Source organism: Xiphias gladius, chromosome 7 (genome assembly GCF_016859285.1).
Source record: "Xiphias gladius isolate SHS-SW01 ecotype Sanya breed wild chromosome 7, ASM1685928v1, whole genome shotgun sequence".
NCBI classification, from domain to species: domain Eukaryota; kingdom Metazoa; phylum Chordata; class Actinopteri; order Istiophoriformes; family Xiphiidae; genus Xiphias; species Xiphias gladius.
This window is the reverse complement of record NC_053406.1, coordinates 9,633,467-9,655,043: the sequence shown is the minus strand read 5'-3', so window position 1 is coordinate 9,655,043 and position 21,577 is coordinate 9,633,467. Positions and strand designations below refer to the sequence as shown.

Genomic DNA, 21,577 nt, shown 5'->3' with positions numbered 1-21,577 from the left:
TCAACAGGTTCATTCATTTTAAAATAGCTCAATTGAAGCAATATTTAACTAAAATGCATTTATTTCTTGAAAAGTATATTAAATTTTTTCCCTTTTTGTAGCCTTTCCATTCTAGTGGACTAACATTTAATTCGGGTTCGGTGGTATTTTATTAACAAGAAATCATATCAGGTCAGCCTACCTCTAATATGTTTTGTTTTGTTTTTCTTGGAAACTTTTGTTATTTTGAGGCAAAAATGTACTCCCAAACGGCAATACTCTACAAAAAAATAAGTAAAATATTTATATGTTATCGTATTTTGAGAGATGAAGAAAATTAGGTAAACACGTACACAGGTTTGTCCACAGTAGATTAGTTGTTCATGACAGATATGAGAAGTTTCAACATGGAGATCTTTATTAAAGCTCAGTTTTCCATTGTACAAATGTCGTCATAGTTGAAACTGCATGCAGTGGATTGGTTTGAGGCACGTTACTAAGGAGAATGAGCATTGTTGAACAAAAAAAATGAAAAACAATAAAACAACAACAAAAAAAAACAAAAACATTTGACAAGGGTTGCATAACTTAATCTTATGGATTTTGCAATTAAATCCAACTACAAAATTATATGTCCATTATTATCAAGCTGTTGTTTTCTATGGAGACATATGCAACATAAAATGCACGTATAAAAGGCCGAACAGAGGGAGAAACACTAATAGCAGTTAAGACAAGTTAGGAAAACCATTCTTTTTGCATTGGGAGTATTTTGCCACTAAATGTTAAGGATATAACAGAGAATGAGAGGCACAAAGACAAATTCTGGAGGCGCGAGAACCACCATGTCCGAGTGAAATATCTCTACCGGGGTACATTACACTTTTTAAAACTCAGTTAAACCTGAGCAACGTATTCACTGAGGTCTAAATGACAAGACTGAAGACTAGAGGTTATGATGTGCTTGATGTTTTGACTGTACAGGACAGAAATAAATGACGCAATAATGCCTTTCTGAGACACAGTGAACTTATGTTAGAGATGGAAACAGACAGTACTCTTAAACTGCCCTTTGACACTACAGAGCGACACACTTAATAAGGTGAAGTTCCCACTTGATGTATGATTCTGTTGTGCTGATAAAGCACCAAGGATTTAAGGGGGAGGGGAAAAAAAAAAAAAAGACAATGTGCAAAAATGTGACCCTGCACAACAGAGGAGCAGCCAAATAATGTTGAACTGACATAAACTCTACTGTTCTTACAAATTTGATTTGTTATTAGTCATCTTGCCATGTTCATGTTTCATAAAAAGCATAGGTATTGCAGCATGAGGAGAAACACTGTTATATCCTCTTCTGGAAACAGGTCCAGGTCAGGCCACACCAAAAAAAAAAAAAAAAGATAACAAAACAAACAAAAAAAAATAACAGGCACACACAAAGTTACCCATCATATTGGCCTCCTGCACAGCTGCACACCAGTCAACATATTGAAGCTATTCTTGGGTTGACTGCTGTCCACAGTGGGTACAGCAACAATTCAACAGCTCTTGTCAACAAATGTAGTTTGGAGAAGATCGTCAGAGGAGCCCGCAATGTTATACATCACCACAGCGTATTCTACTTTTGGCAAAAGAAAAAGCTTTAAAGTTGTTGATTGGTCACACAGGTTGTCTGTTCAATTTTACATCTGTTCAGAAAACCTTTTTCGGCGCACAGTATACAGGCAGAAAGTGAAAATGAACAAATAGAGAGAATAGTCTTAGGCAGAAAACATTCTGACCTACAACAATAAAACAAAAAAATCTGACAAGAAAGGCAGAAAACAATTGCTGAAGATTTTCAAATCCTCCTCTTGCTGTTTTTCCTTTTCATTACACTTTTGTTTGTTTTCATGTTCAGTTCATCCCATAACCTGAGGCACAACATCAAGTCCACTTTCTGAACTTTCACAGCTTCTCGCCACTTGCCTTTAATGGTTTACCTCACAAAAGGAAGCAGCACTTTATCTTTTCGTCAGGAGATACTCTGTTGAACATGGATCAAAAATGACAATATATTATCAATAACCAACATTAATCAATCCCTATCGCCAAAAATATTAAGACCGAGGAAGGGTGGTGGGGAGAGCAGAGCAGTAGCGCCTTTGCATGTGCGCCCATCACAGTACAGTCTGCCTTTCATGGGAATGTTGAAGAGAGGGGGGTGAGAAGGGAGGAGGGGGGTGCTGGAGACAGGTTAGAGGGGAGGAAGGACAGAAGAGAAGGAGAGGAGTTCACCAGCCCTCTCTGATATCTGTTAAGTGTGTTTGTGCATTGTGTCTGAGTGTGTGTCCTATTGGCATGACGTCATGTTGTGTTTTACTCCCACTCTGTTGTGCCTGGTGGCTTGGAAGTCAGATCATACATGACTCTGGAGATGCCTGGGATCTTCTTGATCTCATTTACCATCTTCAGCACCACCTGGGAAAACAAACAACAAGACAAATAACTCTTAAGACGCTCAACAACTGCTCAATCCCTGAACCTCAGTTAGTACCCATGGTGGAAAGATGATGCCGCCACGTCGAGGAAAAACCTAAGACCAAATCATTGTATACCTCTTCTGGGATGTGGTTGCCAGGCATTGCGGGGATGCCGGTCATGAAGTCGCTGGTGATGAAGGTGCGGACAACCACAGAGCGTCGGCAGGACGGCTGCTTTTGCAGTGGGTCACGGTCAAAGTGCAGGGGGGTCAGGATGACCGGCATCTGGCTGATCTTACTAGAGTAGCCTGAAAGAAAAAGACAGAAATTAAAGATCTTAACGCTGCTTTAGCAAATTTTAATAACCAAAGAAACAAAGTAGCTTCACTTTCTAAGACTGAACCCTAAAAACATTTTTTAAATGAATTCATGTCTATCTGTATGGCGGATTGTGGAAGTTGGAAAACATCTTCCCATCTGTGTATTTAGAAATATTTATCCAGTTTGTCATACAGCACCTGTCCATTTCACAGCGCCAATAGCTCAAGTCGAATTTCTCTTGTTCAATATCACTAATCAATTACCATCTTCACTATAAACCGGCAAAAAGATAAAAACAACCAACACGAGAGTCTCTGTCAATTTATTGTAGCTTGAACATGCAAAAAGTTAAGGTTTATGCCTCTAATTTAATGTTTCAATGAATAGATTTTGTCCATTTAATGATGGTTTTATTGACTGGGTGTCCCCAATAGGAAAATGGGAGTTTGCTCACATAGCTGTAAGACATTTGGAATGTCTTAAAGCAGCAAAAAGACTTACGTTTTGCTGTATGGACCATTTATATGAAGTTTGGACAAAATGATCAAAATGATCTTCAAAAACCACCCCTTTTAATCACATCTTAAACTAGCACAATGAAATACTAACTGAAGCCAAAGCAACAAGCAGCACAGTACAGACATATTACAAAAGAAAAGTCTTCTCACTGGAGAACACAGAACATTTCTCAAACAATGTTTGCCTCTGGAGGTGTGAAATTCCACTTATGGATGCAAGTATGCACACAAGTGCACTATTCTGGTTATGTATATGTGGGCATACTAATGCCAGGCTTTGTAAAGGGAGTGAATGGCTTTACAGAACCTGTAGCTGTATTACTAAAGCTGCTCGCACATATTCACCAAATATAAATCCCCCCAATAATCTGTAATGCTTCAATAAATAGGGCTAAATTAAAATGTGTAATCACTTGGGCACACACACACACACACACACACACACACACACACACACACACACACACACACACACACACTTACCAGACTCTCTAAGGATAACATGAGCTACAAAGTCGGCCTGTCTGAGCGTGCTCAGAACGACTGTGGTCAGGAAGGTTGGGGTAATGTCTACTGGAGGCTCCTTCACATGGGATCCAAATACATACACAACTCTGGAAAAAGGAGAGACATGAATGAGGGAATGGGTCTCCGTTCTACCGACCACCGACAGCACTGAGTGTCTAACATGGCATTTTACTGAGGAGATGTGAAGCGTGGGAAGATCTGTGTATTACCTATTGATGCTATGGCAGATGCGAGGGATGAGTCTGGCCAGGAACATGAGAGATTCCCAGTGTGGAGATTCTTTACTTGTGACACCGCACACGTAACTGTAGGATCGGCAATCACCCTGAGACAGAGATGTAAAATTATTTTAACATATTTTTAAAGCTAAAATCTTTAGGAGAGTAAAATAAAACCAGAAAAAAAAACTCCTCAACAAATATAAACTAGTGTACACGTGTGTAATTTCCCTTACTTTTTTTTTTTTTTGAGTTGAATAAACAGTGAGGTTTCTATAAATAAGACTGCATAATTTGGCTGTTTTCATTCAAACAAATTCCCCAGGCAGTGAACTCTGTGTTTGTCTACAGGCTCCTGTCTGCCCTGCAATTTGAGGTTTAGGGCAAATTTTAAATCTCTGGCTTCAAACAGGATGTAATAGGACACACCCACACACAGTCACTGGCTGACGGCAATGTTTGGGTGAGGAAAGTGGTTGTAACCATCGTTCTCTCAAGGCAACAGTGAAGGTCAGTATAAACTAGTGGAAAATGGTGGGGTTTTTTGCTGCCAAAAAATCTGTTTTAATCTGTTTTTCAAGAACACACCCTTTGTACACGTCAGAGACTCACATCAGTCAAATGTGCCTGTTACAACAGATCCCTCCCTCAGCTAGACAGAGAGAGTCAAAAAGTAACCAACGCAGAAGCTTTCTGTGTGTGGGTGTGTCTCGTGGTTAACCACTAAATTATAGTTTTAACTCAAGGAGACAAACAACGAGAGTGACACATACTGTTTCAAGCCTTCAAGTTTTGCTCAATAACGTCTCTTGTGGCATTTATAATAGGTTAAGCAAAAAAGAAAAAAAAATACAGAGGGACTGATTAGATTTGATGAACTGGATTACTTGGACGCCGACAGTTTTGATGGGCAGCAGGAAGGCATTGAGTGAATGAAGGCTGGTGATCTGCATGAGCTTCTCCTCCTCCTCGTCTGATATGCACGACTTGACTCTCTGCAGCAAGGTGTGGGGCTGGAGAGGAGAGAAAGAAGCAGTTTTTCCTGTTTTGATGTTTCTGTCCTTTCAGTTTCATATTTACAAATACAATTCTGTCTATGCTGCCACTACTTTTAATCATTTTTGGAACACTTCTCATTTACCAGCTTTCGGGCATACATCAACTTTGTCAGTATAAAAAAAAAACAATGTACCAAAAATAATCTAGACATAAAACCTCCTTAATCATCTCAAATGTTTTGCTCTTGGTGCCATGTGGCAAACCAACCAGCAGAGGTTGCACATTATTAACTCCATAATTAACCAGGCAGAATAAACAGCGGCCATCGTCTTCTAATCTGCTGTGTGGGCAGAGCTTCCACTCTACTGATTGCTTGGCTACAAACAGCTACTTGGTATCTTTATTTCTAGATTTTGTGACTTTCCTGAGTTTATTCCTCAGGAATCTAGTCATTTAGTTTCCCTAAAATACAGGGAATTGCTGGGGGATCAATGCATGTTTATAATTGAGACAAGTCTTCACACTCTGTGTGCTCGTACAGCATTTTAATGACCAATAATTCACCGGTAGTTTGTGATGCTTTGAGTTCATTTACTCCTTAGACGTCAAAGCTCAACATGTCACACACTATTGGTTAACTGAAAATACTGGGAGCTTTCCCTTAATCCTGCATCTGTTTTTGATTTGTTCGGATCTGCATACTACCACAAATATTTGACATCAGGAAATTTACGGTTTTCAGCACTAGCTCAGAGGGGTGTTTTCAATAAGCAGTGATTCAGTTAATAAATAAAAATATGCATGCTTCACTGCAAAGACTGGCATACAAATTGGTAGTCAGTTTAAACTGCTAAATGTTTTGAAAGACAGGCGTGTTCGCAGTAATTAATGTCTTGCCATTAATTGCAATTACATAAATCGGGGTTCTTCTCCCAATTTATGTAATTAAAGTTGTTTTTATGATCTCCACAAATGTAGGACATCAACCAAGCAGTCATTAGATTTTTTATACATCTGTATTTTTCTGACCTTTTTGACGCTTGCAGAGAAGTCTGTGATGATTTTGAGGATGTTGTTTGTTTCAGCAAAATCCTTACAGATGTAAGGTTCCTCTGCACAAATCACTCTGATAGACAAACCAGGACCTAAATACAAGGAGAGATGAGGTGCAGTTTTTAGAAATACAGGAGTGATGTGAGGGTTTTGAGTATGTCTGATTGAATAAGTAACCGGGTACACAGGGGAAAGAGAGATCGAGAAAGGAGACAACGACAGAAAGAGATTAAAAAGCCGACATCGCTGAGCAATATGTGGATACAAAATCACTTTTGTATCGTTTTATCATAGGCGTGTTTGTTTATGTACTTGCCAGGGAAAGGGTGTCTAGAGACAATCTCTTCAGGCAGGCCCAGCTCCCTCCCCAGCGCTCTGACCTCATCTTTATGGAAATCTTTCAGCGGTTCGATTACTTTTCCCTGCAGGATCACAAGTAAGAGGAATCAGCAACAGAGAGGGAGTCAGGGATATGTTTAGTTTTGCATTTATATAGAAAGGCTGAGCAAAAAAACAAAAAAAACAAACAAACAATATATGAGCACTAAACTGCTAATAAAGAGGAGAGTGAGTGTTTGTCTTCACAGGAGCTTCAGCGCTCCTTTGAGTGTAGTGTAGTGTAATATTGAACCATTCCCTAAGAAGGAAGCCTCTTTGGGGGATGAGGGGATTTATAAATCTACTTTTAATAAAAGAAAGTGACGTTTATGCGATTGCTATACTCCTGCCATCGAACTGAGGTATCAAACTGTTTGTCTGGTGCTGACTGCTATGGAAACTATTGGTCATTTCATCTGTAATAGCAGCAGTAATCTTACCAGATGACACTCACTGTCTGCTCCAAATTCCAGTTTTTTACCTTAAGTTAAAATATTCACCGTACTTCAGAATAAATCTGCTACAGGCGTTCATTCACAGAGCAACTTTTTTAATGCTAAGAAGTAGTTTTTTGTTGGCCATAGGGGCTGTGAAATCTGTTCCCCTGCCACAAGTCAGTGTGTAGTTGTAATAATATAAATATAAGAGTGACACAGTGAATTAGGAAAACCTGCAAAATTTATGCGATAAATTGTGAGTGTGTTGAAATGGATCTTGTCTTAATGACTGGGTAAATCCCCTGACAAGTATTTTTTGTCTGTATTTGTAATTATGATGAATCAGCACAATGTTGTACTTTATAACCTCACTGACTGAGCTGTTTAACAATGCAGTCCTCAGTAGAATGTCTATACCTACTGGAAAGTCGCATTTTTGGGGATTTCTGCACATGACTGTCAAGACTGTTTTTAACCTTTAAATATTTGTTATTAATTTTTCCACTACAAGCTCTATATCATGGCGCCATGTTCCTCAGTTGTTACACATGAAAGTTAACTTCTTGGGATGACCTATGGTATAAATGTATACATTATCTACTGAATATCATGTCCATACTCTGAAGCAGCAGACGCATCAGAGAAATTGATTACAGGCGTGTGTCCAGTACCTCATCTCGGAGTTTGCGGATGAGCTCGGTGTCGTTGTGGTGTGTTTTGATGACCTCTGCCTTGCCGCTGGCGAGATGAGAGGCACTCTCAATGAGATCGGGCCTTAAGGTGCCCTGGGCCAGGAAAACCTCCTCTGGCTTCAGATTCATCTCTCCTATCACTTCATTTGCCACCTGTGAAGCAACACGATTCATAACATCAGACACAACAAATAAACTAGTAAATCAGAGACAAACAAAGAGCCCATACTGGCAGATTTGCACAAATTTGCAGTTTAAAATCAGCTGAACTGACAATGTGACAACTGATGATACGTAGTATAGTAACAAGGCTGTGTTACAAACCTTTATTATATAGCGCCTCTGTTAAAAGGATCTGTAAAACCTTGTACTCACTTTGACAAATGTGTCACCGATAATTTTCCTTTTCTCCTCAGGGTTGGTGGTCATATTCAAAGTCTTGCTGATGCGTTTCCGTGGCGTCCTGTCCTCTTCAGAGATGGGAAGGGTTGTCGTTCCGTTGTAGAAGGTGTGAGCCGCATTTACCACTGAAGAGTAAAACATTTTAGAGGAGAGAAAGAGAGGAGGAGGAGGCACAACTGGGTTATGAGAGACTCAAAAAATACACTGCTAAATCACATCAAAGACAAAATAAGTATAGTAATAGCTCAGTATCCTGTTATATCTAGGGCTGTAACAAATCTTCATTCCTGATCAGTCATTTAGTCTTTAAGACGACATAAAATAATGCCAATTACACATCACATGGCAATATATAGTATAATTAACAGTATAATTTTTAAATAATCCTAATTCGTTTTCTTATTTCACTTCATTGGGAAGTCTTATTAGATCATAATTTCTGAAGCTACTGTGTATCACAAGAGCTTATTTCACTATGTCAACATGCTCCCAACTTTAAGTCTTCCATTATAGTGATTATTTTTAAGACTTGAAAGGTCTCACTGTACCATCTCTGCTTTGTCCCTACCTTTGAGTTTGATGCCCAGCTTGGTGAGGGCCTCCTCCACACTCTGACTCTCCCTCTTCCTCATGAAGCCATTGTCGATGTGAACTGCTATCACCTGGTCCTGATTCAGAGCTTTGTTGAGGAGGGCTGTGCACACTGTGGAGTCTACTCCACCACTCAGCAGCACCTGAGGATACCGGCAAAAAACAAAGTCTACCACAACATCAACTGTATGTGTGTATTTGATGGTTACGCAAGCTTCTAATTTTCTCAGTTCGTCTTGCTTTGCTCGTAAATGGTTGACTACCGACTCTTTTGAACCTCACACCCAAAATGCCACTACTGCAGGAACAAGCTACAACAGAGTTTAGTAACAAATAGTGAAAGTTGTATCCCTCAAAATGTAGTTGAGAAAGAAGAAACAGAAGCTGCATGTTATTTCTCTGAATATAAATCTTGTGCCCGTTCCCTACACTCATTTATCGCCTTCACACTCCCCTGAGATGAAGCCCAGTTTGAAGCCGCTCAGGGAATTGACTACCTCTTTTCAGATAGACAGGGTTTAATTTGATATTTTAATTGGTTCTACTTAACTTCCCACCACTGCTGCTGTCACCACTTACTGAGCAGCTACCACACTTCATACTCAGCAAATCATCTTTAGACTTTTAGTCAAATTATCTCCAATTTTAGGTTAAAACATGCTGAGAATTTTTTTTTCTGTTTTCCTCATTTCTTTAAAGCCCTCTCTCTACCCTAAAAATGGTTTAGACGCCAAAACATACACCTATGAAAGTGCACTTTCACTCACCAGCACTTTAGATTTGTCTACTTTTTCTCTGATCTCATTGATGCAGGCCTGCTGACGGTTCTGTACAGTGAAGTTACTTGTACATCCCGCAATCTCAAAGAGGAAGTTACGCAGCATCTCCATGCCTCGCTCCGTCAAGTCGACTTCAGGGTGAAACTGTGTCCCGTACAGCTTCTTCTGTTCGTTAGCAATGCCTAGTGGGGAAAACAGAGATGTGATGAGGGGACAGATAACAGTGCCACTTATTCTCTCTGAATTGTTCTTTTCAATAATAAAATCATGCACAATTAGAATTGCATGCACCACAATCTAATTCTAGATTATGTTAATCAAGGTCACAGCCTATCTCACGTGCTACTCACCAGCAATGATGTTCCCTGATTGGGCCACCACTTTAAAGCCATCAGCCACTTTATCCACACTGTCTCCATGGGTTAGCAGGACCAGTTCCTCCTTCTGAAGGCCTCTGATATGATACGCAGACATCAGAGGAAGATGTGTGTTGTTCAATAACACGGTGTATAATAGGTATGTGTGTGCAGTTACTGTTTTCAGTGTGTGCATATGAGTTAAGTGTGAGAGGCAGACAGTAATAAAAGACTGCAGCCTTCCATTTTAGACTCTGCAGTATTTGTGTAACAACCAGGGAAAATATGTGACTGCTGGAATGCTTCTGCAGTTTATGTTGTAAGCACTTGTGTTTTACACAATGTCCATAACACTTTGTCCTCAGCCTCTTAAGAAAACAGAAGTACTAGTAATAGCTACCAAATTGCCGTATGTGACTATGCAAAAACTTCAAACAAAACATTTCTAATCAGGTCACAGCATCTGATGGAGTGCAGAATACAGTGTAATAATGTGGAGCGTCAGTCACTCACAGAAAATGCCTGCACAACCTCTCACATAGTGTAAAACAACTCAGTAACAGTGTTCAACTGTGGCTTTTCAAGAGATACTGGATGTTCCATTCAAAGGCTTTGTATTCCAGTAATAAATGCCAGTTTACCCAGCCTTTGTTCATTTGTAGAGTGATACTGTCTTCCCTGTACAGAAATTCTCTCTACGAGGTGTGTCAGGTATCATGTTATTCTTGCACCGAGTATGTCCTGTCCACATCCTCAAACTCTTGCATTTCTCATCACTCGATGATCTTCTCTTTCCAAATTGCCAGGTGTGTACAGCTTCAAGAGGACAATTGTATTTATAATACAATCACACATAAAAAGAAGCACATGAGAAACAACATTACCTGAAGAGAGAACAAGTGTTGTCCAGGCCAATACTGAACACTCCATCTTCCCTTACACTCTTTTTGTGTACTGTGCCACCAAAAACTTTATTCATCATCTGTAACACAAAAAAAAACAAAAACAAAAAAAACACAAACACACAGATCAAAGTTAAAACTTAGACACAGACTATATTTTAGTATGATTCCAAACATTGCACAACTGCCTGCAGTTTAGAGAAATGTGCTTGAAAGCTAGTTTTAATTTTTAGGCTAGCTGGGAAAACTGCAATGCTCTCGTATCCCTCAGCTGGTGTCAAAGTGGCCTTGAAGAAGGTGGTCCCAGTTGGCCCAGGAGAGCTGGACAACAGCCTGGAGTAGAGTGACAGTAGAGTGCAGCCACTCAGAGTTAATGAGTGTAACACAAATACTTCCTTGAACAAAGGCCTTATGGAAGAAGGATGGTCTCCCTAATCACCACAACAGCTTCCTATTTCAGAATTTTACTGTCTGTATGTACACATGTACATGAATACCTGCATCCCATAGCAAATTCCAAGGACAGGCTTTCCTATAGTGAATATGGCAGGGTCGAACCAGGGGGCATCTTCTGCATACACAGAGGCTGGACCTCCTGAAATAATGATCGCCCTAAAAGAGGGTGAGAGAGAAAGAAAACAATCAAGTTAAAATGTGTTACAAAACAAATTTATATTGACAGGATAGTGCAATAATGATGCTAAAAGGAAAAACATCTCTACTGCATGTGCTTCTCATGCTCACCTGTAGCCCTGTTCTCTGATAGCAAACGCTGGGGTCTCTAAAGGGAGGATCTCAGAGCGTACACACAGCTCTCGCACCCGTCTGTCAATCACCTTGCCATACTGGGCCCCAGCATCCAGGATCGCCACCGCACCCTCACGTGACCCATTCTGCTCTGCACTGCTGATCTCCAGCTGTGGACACATAAATTCATCAAACCACACAGTTTGTGCCGAGCAGAGCAGACAGAAAACTATACACCTGTGGTCACTTTTGCACACTAGTGTTTACAAGTTAACAGGATCTTGACTAGGACACAAAAGTTTCAATTGTCTTTAACAACTGGGTGGTGGTATACGGTAAACGACTCCTTCTAGAATGAACTGTGCTGCACCGCTGACCCCCGTGGAAAATGTGACTCAATAAGGCTTAAGATAATTATGAACATGTGAGCTTCAATACAGACACACTCACACTCGTGGAGCGTGCTGAAGCCATTCAGCCCATCAGTTGAATCACATGAAACCCTCAAGTTACTCAAAGGTTATCAGTGAGGACCCTTCTACTACGGTATACTGTTTTTCTCCACCGCTCTGTATGTCAGGCTGTTATTTTTATTAACATCTGCGCAGATCAATGTTCGCAAAGCAAAAGCAAATTTCAGTATACGTTCTTTGGGGGGGGGTTGCTCAGATCACTGAAAGCTAAGTGATCTCCATAAACAAAAAAAACTGGGTAGGTAAGGAAGGCAAGACGAGAAACATGGTCCCACGTGGTGCGTGGAAACACTTCCGCCGTTGAGGCTTCTAAAAACAACTTTGATTAGGTATGCTATCCACCACCTTCGATTTATCATCTAAAGCACGGTATAGCCCTTAAAACAAACAGTCATCAATCACAGCAGCTCTAGCGTTACAATAATCAGAAAAATACTCGGCAGTGTAACAACATACTTCACTAGATCAGCTGTTAAAACGGCAGCAGAGCCGGCTCGGGTTGTCAGACCGGTAACCGCAAGTCGGCTCATACTAGCTTAGTGACGACGTTAGCAAACCTGTCCCTTAACGTTAGCGCAAAGTGTGTGACAGTAGCCGTAAGCAATAAATTATTTTGCCTACAAAATGAACGCCAAAGCTTCCACAATACAAAACTTCTGGTCAGTACAACTGTCATAACAAATTGTGGCAACCCGGCTAAAGCTAGCTAACGAATTTCCTATGTAGCATGCTAGCTCGCGGATAGTATAAACATTAGTAATTAGCATTAGCCTGTTAGCAGCTGGTTAGCGAAGCTATGCTAAACCCCACGCGGTGCTTGGAGGCAAAGGGTCTTGGAGGGATCCACCATAAGAGGAAGGTGCTCATGTTTAATACCGAAATATGTCAAAGATTATATTTATGGCAAACATCACTGAGATACACTGCCCGTCTCGTAAGCAGCCACAAGCAACATGTTAATGTAACGCTGCAACAGGCAGACAACAGCGGACTCATTGCTCTTCAGCCGTACTGGTGGTAACGTTACATTCTCTCCATAACTTTCCCCCCACGGTGCGCACAGGCCGTAATTAACCGGGGGAGGGGGTACACCAGCAACCAGGGTCCTAACACGAAGTCAACCGGGTTGCCCAGTACCGGAGCCGCGGGCACTCCCCGCTCCACTGACCTTGCTGTCTCCGTTGCACAGAGCCATGGAGGACTGCCGTGTTGTGGAATGAGCTCTCCCCCTCGCCTCGGTGTCCCAGCTCTCACGGAGAGACAGCTACTGGTTAGCTCCTGGCTCAGTACGCCGACTACTGTCTCAAAAGCAGATTGGGTTGTTGGTTTGAAAATGGGCTGTCACGATCTCGCCTACTACAGCTGGGAATAAGTTTCACAGTGGGGACAGACTAAATAAACGTGCCCGTGTGTCATGGGTGGAGCGCAAAGTTAAGACTAAAAAACTGAAGTGAGGGAGAGTGGCCTCTCGGGGGCTGGACTTGGACAGCGTAGGGGAATTTGACTTAACGTGATAAAATATGAGAAGCGACTGGGTGCTTTTCTCATAAATTATGAGATGGAGTTTAACGGTAAAGTATGGCAGTGTTTCTCAGAGAGTTGTCCAGGGGGATCTTTCAGGGGCTTCTTGCCAAACCCTAACCCATGATAGTTGGGGGTTTCCAAAGGAGAATTAGAATTAGCAACATTTGCTCAGATGCTTAATAGTGTATAGGAATGTGTCCTGATTCAATTTGCTGCTTTCTTCACGACACAATGCTGATAAATCTCAGTCTCCCGAGACAAAACTGTGGGTAAGGACAAGGGGCACAGAGTTGTATGGATAAAATCTTGCGTCACAATAATTAATCATTAATTTTATATTGCAATATTAAGACGTATCATAATATACCACATTTTCTGGAAACTCAAGTTATATATATATATATATATATATATATATATATATAACCCAGATGGCTTATCCAGTGAATTAAATATCCTTAATCAGTACTTGATCCTATGAATTCAGTATTAGCATAAAACAGTCCTGCTCATCTGTTTGCAACATTGCCAACAATGGCCCGATACAAACAAAGTTATTAAAGGAAGAGCTCTCTCTTACCGTTGCTGTAGTCCCAGAGTATATATTGTCATATCACCTAACCCTAGTGCCTCAGACTCTGTCAGGCAGAGAAAGCAAGTCTGTGCGAGGAACCTCCTGTACTTTAACACATCTACTGTACTGTATGTTCAGGGTGTAGCTTGCACTTTGGACTTTTCCTCTTCACGTGTATAAATAAATCACTGCATGAATTACCTTCGCAGTCATTGTTCGCGTGTTGCTTTTGCGCTGGCCTCAGACATTTTCCTTTTGCACCCTCTTTATTTGGGTTAAAAATTGTGTAGTGGCAGTATCCATATTTTCTTTTACATAACAGACATTTTGGTTCACCGCTAGGGCAAGATATTCAGATGGGATGATATCAGCGCCATCCTGTGGAAAAATGTAATGAATAACACTACTCGGACAATTAATACGACCACGGAAAATACTTGCATCTCATTGGCTAGTATTTGTGTCCGTCAAAATTTAAACCGCCGGCCTAAATCCGTGCACAAAGGAAATTAACGCAACTATAGCAACAGTGCTTCTTCAATCGATTTGTATTCATTTATTTAAGGAATATGCGCCACATATGCACAAGGTGCATCTATAAAACAGGTAGACTAAGTAAGTAGTGAGTTGATATTGTGGGGCTTTATTGGTGCATACTCTCAAACAAATCAATCATATTACCACAATTGAGATGTAATAAATATCGGGCGTTTTGGGCCACTGAGGGCCTGAGGCCCTGGGCCATGGTTGAATTAACTTCTGCGGGGGCCCCAGGGCAAAAATTTGCTGTTGGGCCCCTATTGACCCCCATGTCACATGTTACATGTCAGTTTAATTTTTTTTTTTGGGGGGGGGGGGTTGGCTGTTGATCAGAGAAAACCAGACATTTGAATTCATTAACTTTGGCATCAAGGAATAGTGATAGGCATTTTCCCACAATTTATGACATTTTATACATTGAACAATCAATCAGTTATTGAAGAAAATAATTTTCAGATCCATTGACAGTGAAATAATTGTTTACAGTACGCCTATGATGTAATAAAAAACATGCCCTAAGGTTTTCTGTGTTTTAATTGCTTGACAAACAGAGAGAAATTGAAACAATATGATGAAACCCACTTTACAACAACTCAGCTCAATATAAACTGAAACAGCCAAGGTCTTAAAATTAGATTTTGACAAAGGGCCCCCCTATAAGACAAGGATGAGATTCCTGTTGAATAAGATGGAGGATGAAGGATGTGGTCATAGTTGATATTCTACTTCGGATGTATAACAAAATTGTGATTAATCACATTATATAGACCCAAATTACATGGAGTAAACCTGGCGCTTTTGGGTCCCTCAGAGGTCTGGGGCCCCTAGGCAGTTGCCTGATTTGCCCAGTTGGTAATCCAGCCTTGAAAAGGAGTTAAACCAACTGGCAAACTCTGAACAGGAGTGGTTACTGGAATGATTTGAACACAGCTTTTTGTCTTTGGTATAAGAGCAATAACCTAGACATCAGCAGCATCCTGATATGGGATTAAAATAAGGTGTATTATTTTATTCTATATTGGGATATTTGATCATACTATTGACTCTTGACTCTTACATAGACCCTCCCTCTCACAGTGGCACAGCTACAGCTTCACAGTGCTCCTGCTATCACATGCTGATCCACCCAAATATGCCTGCATGTTGTCACATGCCATCTGTGAGGATAAGCAATTTCACATGCACTCATAGCAACCACAAGGCAGAGCGTGCTGTCATTCATTAATCCTAACTCAAATGTGGTGCAATCGGTGCATCATTACCCTTACTAAAAGATCTTCTGGAGGAGGTTTCAGCGCGGTTTCTGTTCAAGACTGGTAGGGTGGCCAAAGAAATTGGAGATCCATTACTTCCGTCTTAATTTTGAATTCACTGTATTTTTATTTATTAATTTTTTTTGTACACCTGAATTTGGATCTTCAGAGTTAAAAGCCAACACTTGTGCCTAACTGAGCTGAATCAAGGACAACAAGAACACAAGATTAACAGATGAACGACTGGGCCATGCGGAAAAATCTATATTTATATTACTTTAACCTGTAGATCTTTCTTTCCAACACTGATGCATATCATATCTGTTTAGGTATGAGATGTCTATCACGTCCGACTGCATGATACTAGGGAGTTAAACTAGAACCACTGGGCTCTAAAATCATTCCGGGACAAATGTGACTTCTTTCTTTAATAAATGTATATTTCAGCCAAGAAGCCTAAATGTGCCTTCTTTTTTTTTAATTGTCACGTGAATGTAACATAAAATACCAAAGAAAGGATCCAGTGTACTGTATCTTTTAAGTTTCATGACTCGGTTAACTTATGCTTTAATTGTAATCCTTAACTGGGTGTTTTGTGGAATGTAATTATTTGTGTGATATTTCCAACCTCTGAGAATATGGCCTGTATTAATCATGCCCCAGAGGTGGTCAGTGGTTGTGTGTGTGTGTGTGTGTGTGTGTGTGTGTGTGTGTGTGTGTGTGTGTGTGTGTTTTTGTCTGTGTCTGGTGTCCGTGGGTGCGAGCACGTGTGTGTCTGAGCACATTTTTAACAGCTAACTGTCTAAGTGAATTTCTTACTTTTCTTGTGGTATTACGTTGTTGTTAGTGTTATATTTGTTATATAGCCTAGCAATTTGCAGGGGTGCAATAAGTACATTTATTCAAGTACTGTACCTATGTAATTGAGTTCCTTGAGAAGAAGATGAGCGGTTTTCTCCGCAAGTGGCTGGGCCTTCCCTGCACCCTCAACAGTGCAGCACTGTACAGGCCAGTAACATCTTGCAGCTCCCATTCAATGGGTTCACTGAAGATTTTATGCTGGTGCAAACACGAGAAGCCCTACAGTACAGGGACTCTAAAGACCAGTAGGTGTCATCAGCTGGCTATGAGGCGAGAACAGGGAGGAAATTTAGGGCGGAGAAAGCAGTGGAGGTGGTAGAGTCGAAGGCAAAAAGAGCTGGTAGGCACCATCGCCACTGGCATAGTGGGCTTGGGATACTTCCCAAAGACCCAGGTTGGCAAGACGCAGGGCAAGAGGAGACACCATCTAATCCAGGAGGAGGTTCGAGCAGGCGTGGAGGATGAGCATGTGAGCAAGACGGTGGGGCTCAAGCAGCAGGGAGCATGGACAAAGTGGGAGAGTATAGCGCAGCGCAGGATTACCTGGTCGAACATCATGCAGGCAGATTTCCATCACGCCGGTTCCTTGTCCAAGCTGGCTATGATACCCTACCAAACCCAATAAACCTTGACATCTGGGGCAAGAGCGAGACACCTTCCTGCCCTCTTTGCTCTTAAAGAGGATCCTTAGAGCATCTCCTCAGTAGCTGCCCAAAGGCCCCTTGGGGAAGATCGCTATTGTTGGTGCGACCAGGTGCTCTAGGCGGTGAGAGTATAGCCATGGCCTTGAGTACCAGCAAACACCACAACGCCCCAAAGAAGTCAAACACCTATGTCAGAGCTGGAGAGTAACCCCTTCCACAACCAAAAGCATGGATGAGCCGCCTCTACTAGTCCTCTTTCTGGCAGCTGCATGTTGATCTGGGCAAGCAGCTGAAGTTTCCACAGCACATCATAGCAACAACACTCTGACCAGACTTGATTATCACATCTGAGGTGACAAAAAAACTGATCATGAACTCCAGGAACCAGAACCAGAAACTAGTGGAAAAGTGCCAGGAGAGAGGCTGGAAGATGCACAAATAGCCCATAGAGGTAGGCTGCAGAGGCTTAGCAGGACATTGACTCTGCAAAGTAATCAACCGATTGGGTGTCACACGGGCGTCAAATAAAAGGGCCATCAAATCCATGAGTGAAGCCACAGAGAAAGCCACCACTGGATCAAGGTGGCCGATCCGTGGGCATTTGTTGCTGCGACGCAAGTCGGGGCCTGATCAACCCTGGCTGATTCGCCTGGGTGGGGGTGTCTGATGCTGAGAGGACCTGAAATACCCGAGGACCCCAGGTCAAATCACTGTTATTGTGTCCCAGCGCATCCAGTGGATGAATCTTTCATCTACTAAGTACAACTCAAGTCAAGTTTGTTCAGTAACAAATAAAATATTAAAGACTCTGGCTTAAGTAACTGAAATGCGAAGACTGAAGTGACCCTGCCCAATTCTGAACCAAGATGCTGCTTTTAAAGCAAACTGATTCAGTGTGTACTTCTTTAAACTTCTTTGGGTAATTTTGGGTGTATTGCACATATTTGCATTCAGCCTCCACCTTCAGAAAATTTCTCATTTTAAAGATACAATAGTTTCCATGGTGAGCCTGGCATTTTTCTAAGGATGTAGCCCACATTCATTGCTTTATTTGCAAGTGTATAAGTAGTCACTTTTGTTGTTGTTGTTTCAGTACTGTCAAGTTTAACTGATATTACAGCAATAAATAAATAATTAGGTTGATAAATTAAATTAAATGAAAGAAAAAGGAAACTGACATTTACATACAGAGTAGAAAAATGTTTTTCTAACTAAGGGAAACATCAGTGAGCTCAGCAGGTCAAAGGGATTAACAAATTTCTTCATTGTTCTGTCGAATATAGTTGTGTCGAATTAAGCAGAGTCCAATCCTGAACTGTATGTTAATGGTTACAGATGTGTGATGTGCCATCTCACCTCCATGACCATGGCTACCGGAGAAGGAGCAACACCAGCAGGGTAAAACACCTTTCTTTTGCTGTCTGGGATGCAGACAGTAAAATTGTGTATCAAGTTAGATTTGTTATGAGCTTGTACTGATTTGAAATATTATTTGTAACATTATTTAGTTTTATGTAGAGCTTTAATACGCAATGTTTTTAAAGGACTATGAGTGTAATTGCCCATAAACTCAGTGATTACACCAGCTACATAGTATAAAAGGTTCATGTAGGATTGTAGGAAAATCAACACTCACAACTACATGTGGCAGGAAACTGTGGTGTCATTTTTGTGATGCTGGAACCAACATGACATGACAAGTTACAGTGTACAACAGGCTGAAAAGTTTGAGATTGTCACCTCGTTAGAGAGGTCTTGAATTACCCAACAATGAAACTCTCTTTTTGATGACATTTAGTTTGTGTGAATGTGAAAAAGGACGTTCTTGAAAACGAGCATTCATGCTCAGCAAATCTAGTGGTCAAAAAGATCACTCCAAGAAACACGAAAACAAAGTTTATAATTAGTTGAAAAACAAAAAATCATTATTAATCAATTCCTAAAGCTCTACACTAATGCATCACACAATTACCCTTGGTTTGACTTATAAAACTTTCTGGAACAACATGTTTTAAAAATGAAAATGGGGACTTTTTCTGCCCAAGATTACGACTGTGTTTGCTAACACAAATTCAACCATAATTGTAAAAAGTGATAAAATGAAATAACTGAAACAACATTGCAAAAGTAATCACACAGTTGGTTTGTTGAAGTAACTCATGTCACCTTAGCATTTTTAACTTACCTGTGTAATGAAGATGTAGGAGCTATTTTTTTGTTTATGATTTGTTTTGAGTAATTGATTATTATAGATATTTACTGTATGTAGAGTATATACATTTATTATTTTCTTTTTTTGGTTATTTGTATAGTTTGGTTAGTTTGGCAAGTTGTTTGTATAGATTATTTAGTCTATTATTTGTTTGTTTTGTAAGAATTGTGCAGCACTTTTGGCACTGGTAGGCAGGCATAGGACCAGCATGCACCTGAGAGGGTCTATAATATTTTACCAGAGTAAGAGAGGCAGCAAGAGCCCTGATTTCTTTATCCTAGTGTATTTCTTGCTTGACAAGGATAAATATCCATCAAGAAAAGACAAAGACGTTGTGTGGACAACGGACATGTTTTACCTGTGTACAACACATTCCTATGGTGCATCAGTGGCCTTTTGATTTCAAGTTTGATTGAAGTTTGATTTTAATTATGGACAAATGGTGACTACAGAGGGTAAACTGGATTAATGGAAAAAAATACGTGTTTCCTTTGTTACCATACATAAAACAGTTTATTTGCGTTTAGCCTGAAGGGTATCGACCAAAGTTTTACTGTAGAAGACAGAGGAGATATTAGACAGTAGAAAATTCCAGTCTGGCAATGCCTGCAACCTCCATCCCTCTAAATGAGGCTCCGTTGATCTGTGAGGCTTTGTCATGTGAGGATCAGATGTAAGTATGAAGCACCCTCTGTTGGGGAAACGGCGGGAAGCAGATTGTCTCTGTTTCCCATCCTGGGAGAATACGGAGACCAACAGCTCCTGCCAGGAGGTCTACACCCCTGAAGACTGAAGCGTCCGTGGATGTGTGAGACAGACGGGTATCTCAGCTCGCTGCCCTGCACCTCGTGCAGCAGAGAGATAATGTAAAGGTAAGACTTTCATCATCAGTAATCAGGGAAGGACATTAGAGGACGTCCTGCATGTCGTCCTGTGGTCCAAGCATTACACAGGGCAGGATATCTGCCCGCGGGAGTTTCAGCTGCTTTCCCTCATTACCTGTCAGTTTGACTTCCTCCTGTCCAGTGTTGCCATGGAGATGTTCATGGCATGGATAACGGGCTCTCCATACAACCCAGAGATGTGAGCCTCCTGCAGAAAACAGGCCAGGTGCAGAGCTCCATTGCTGGACCAGCAGTAGACGTAACATCACCACACACAGACACACACACACACACAGACACACACACACACACACACACACACACACACACACACATACACACACACACAAACAACTTACCTTTTTAGAGTGTAGATAGGTTTTAACCCTTTATTATGTGGATAAGTTTTAACTCTTTCATTTTGTCTTTGTGTGTTGATAAGCTTTAACTAATTGTGTCCTTTATTAGTGTAAGCCTTTCAGGTATTTAATATCATCAAAAACCTTCTATGGAAAACTTCCTCAAAAATAAAAACTGAAAACTTCCACAAAAAAAAAACAACCTCAGTATATATGGATGTGTAGTCCATCTTTGTATGTAGACAGTATATGTGTCTACATTCTTTGACTGCATACTTTTTTGATAAACTTATTCAATATGTCTAAAAAATATATTTTCAAAATAAGTAATGGTGAGTCTTCACTCTTAATTTTATTTGACTCAATAAGTCGAACAAGCAGAAAAATAAAATGTACATTTTTTTTACACCAATATGAACAATAAACTTCAGTTATTTAGAACATACAAAAGTATTTAGCTATGGATTTAGTATTTAAACTATTTAAAATATTTACACTTTTAATAATTCTATCTATTGAGACCAAGTTGTCGTAACTTCAAGTGCTTTAGGAGGGTCCACCAACGATATTCCATTCCAACATGCACAAATAAATAAAGATTAAAAAAAAAAAAAAAAAAAGGAATCATGGGAATCATGGAATCTTGAATCCTAAATTTAATAAAATTTTCCGACACCTCCAGCAGCCAAACACACTCCTGGTGTTCCTTCTACAATCTTCCATCACGTGAAGCCACTGTCTGGTTCTTTTCTTCCAGTGTTTTGGGTCATTATCTTGCTGTAGGATGAACCCCTGACCAACCAGTCTGTCTTCCTTTGTTACTTGCCTTTTTCTCACCATTCTGATAGCAATATACAGCCCTACTTCCTGCGGTACAGTCCTGTCCTA

The 21,577-nt window shown here is 40.6% G+C and overlaps 1 protein-coding gene across 2 annotated transcripts; it reads right to left on the bottom strand.

The window, feature by feature from the left end:
- Positions 1-379: 379 nt before the first annotated feature.
- gmps (guanine monophosphate synthase) lies at positions 380-14,029 on the bottom strand. 2 transcript variants are annotated; one of them, XM_040131473.1, is made up of 17 exons: positions 13,943-14,029; positions 13,007-13,136; positions 11,363-11,535; positions 11,116-11,230; positions 10,601-10,698; positions 9,711-9,814; positions 9,349-9,542; positions 8,559-8,724; positions 7,964-8,115; positions 7,568-7,741; positions 6,398-6,503; positions 6,058-6,173; positions 4,917-5,042; positions 4,021-4,136; positions 3,767-3,897; positions 2,580-2,752; positions 380-2,442 (listed from the first exon to the last, which is right to left on the bottom strand). In XM_040131473.1, the coding sequence occupies exons 2-17, from the start codon at positions 13,031-13,033 to the stop codon at positions 2,341-2,343; spliced, it is 2,073 nt and encodes a 690-aa protein (XP_039987407.1). In that variant the 5' UTR covers positions 13,034-13,136; positions 13,943-14,029; the 3' UTR covers positions 380-2,340. The 2 variants fall into 2 exon arrangements, with proteins under 2 accessions (XP_039987407.1, XP_039987408.1); XM_040131474.1 differs by lacking the exons at positions 13,007-13,136; positions 13,943-14,029 and adding an exon at positions 12,300-12,801.
- Between the last annotated feature and the right edge of the window lie 7,548 nt (positions 14,030-21,577).

Coding starts and splice junctions, on each gene's coding strand:
- gmps (XM_040131474.1), bottom strand. CDS start 12,368: ATGAGCCGACTTGCGGTTACCGGTCTGACAACCCGAGCCGGCTCTGCT. Junction 4,137..4,916: donor TCAAAACTGTCGGCGTCCAA/GTAATCCAGTTC, acceptor TCTCTGTCTCAG/GGTGATTGCCGATCCTACAG. Junction 3,898..4,020: donor ATCTGCCATAGCATCAATAG/GTAATACACAGA, acceptor TCCTTTTTCCAG/AGTTGTGTATGTATTTGGAT.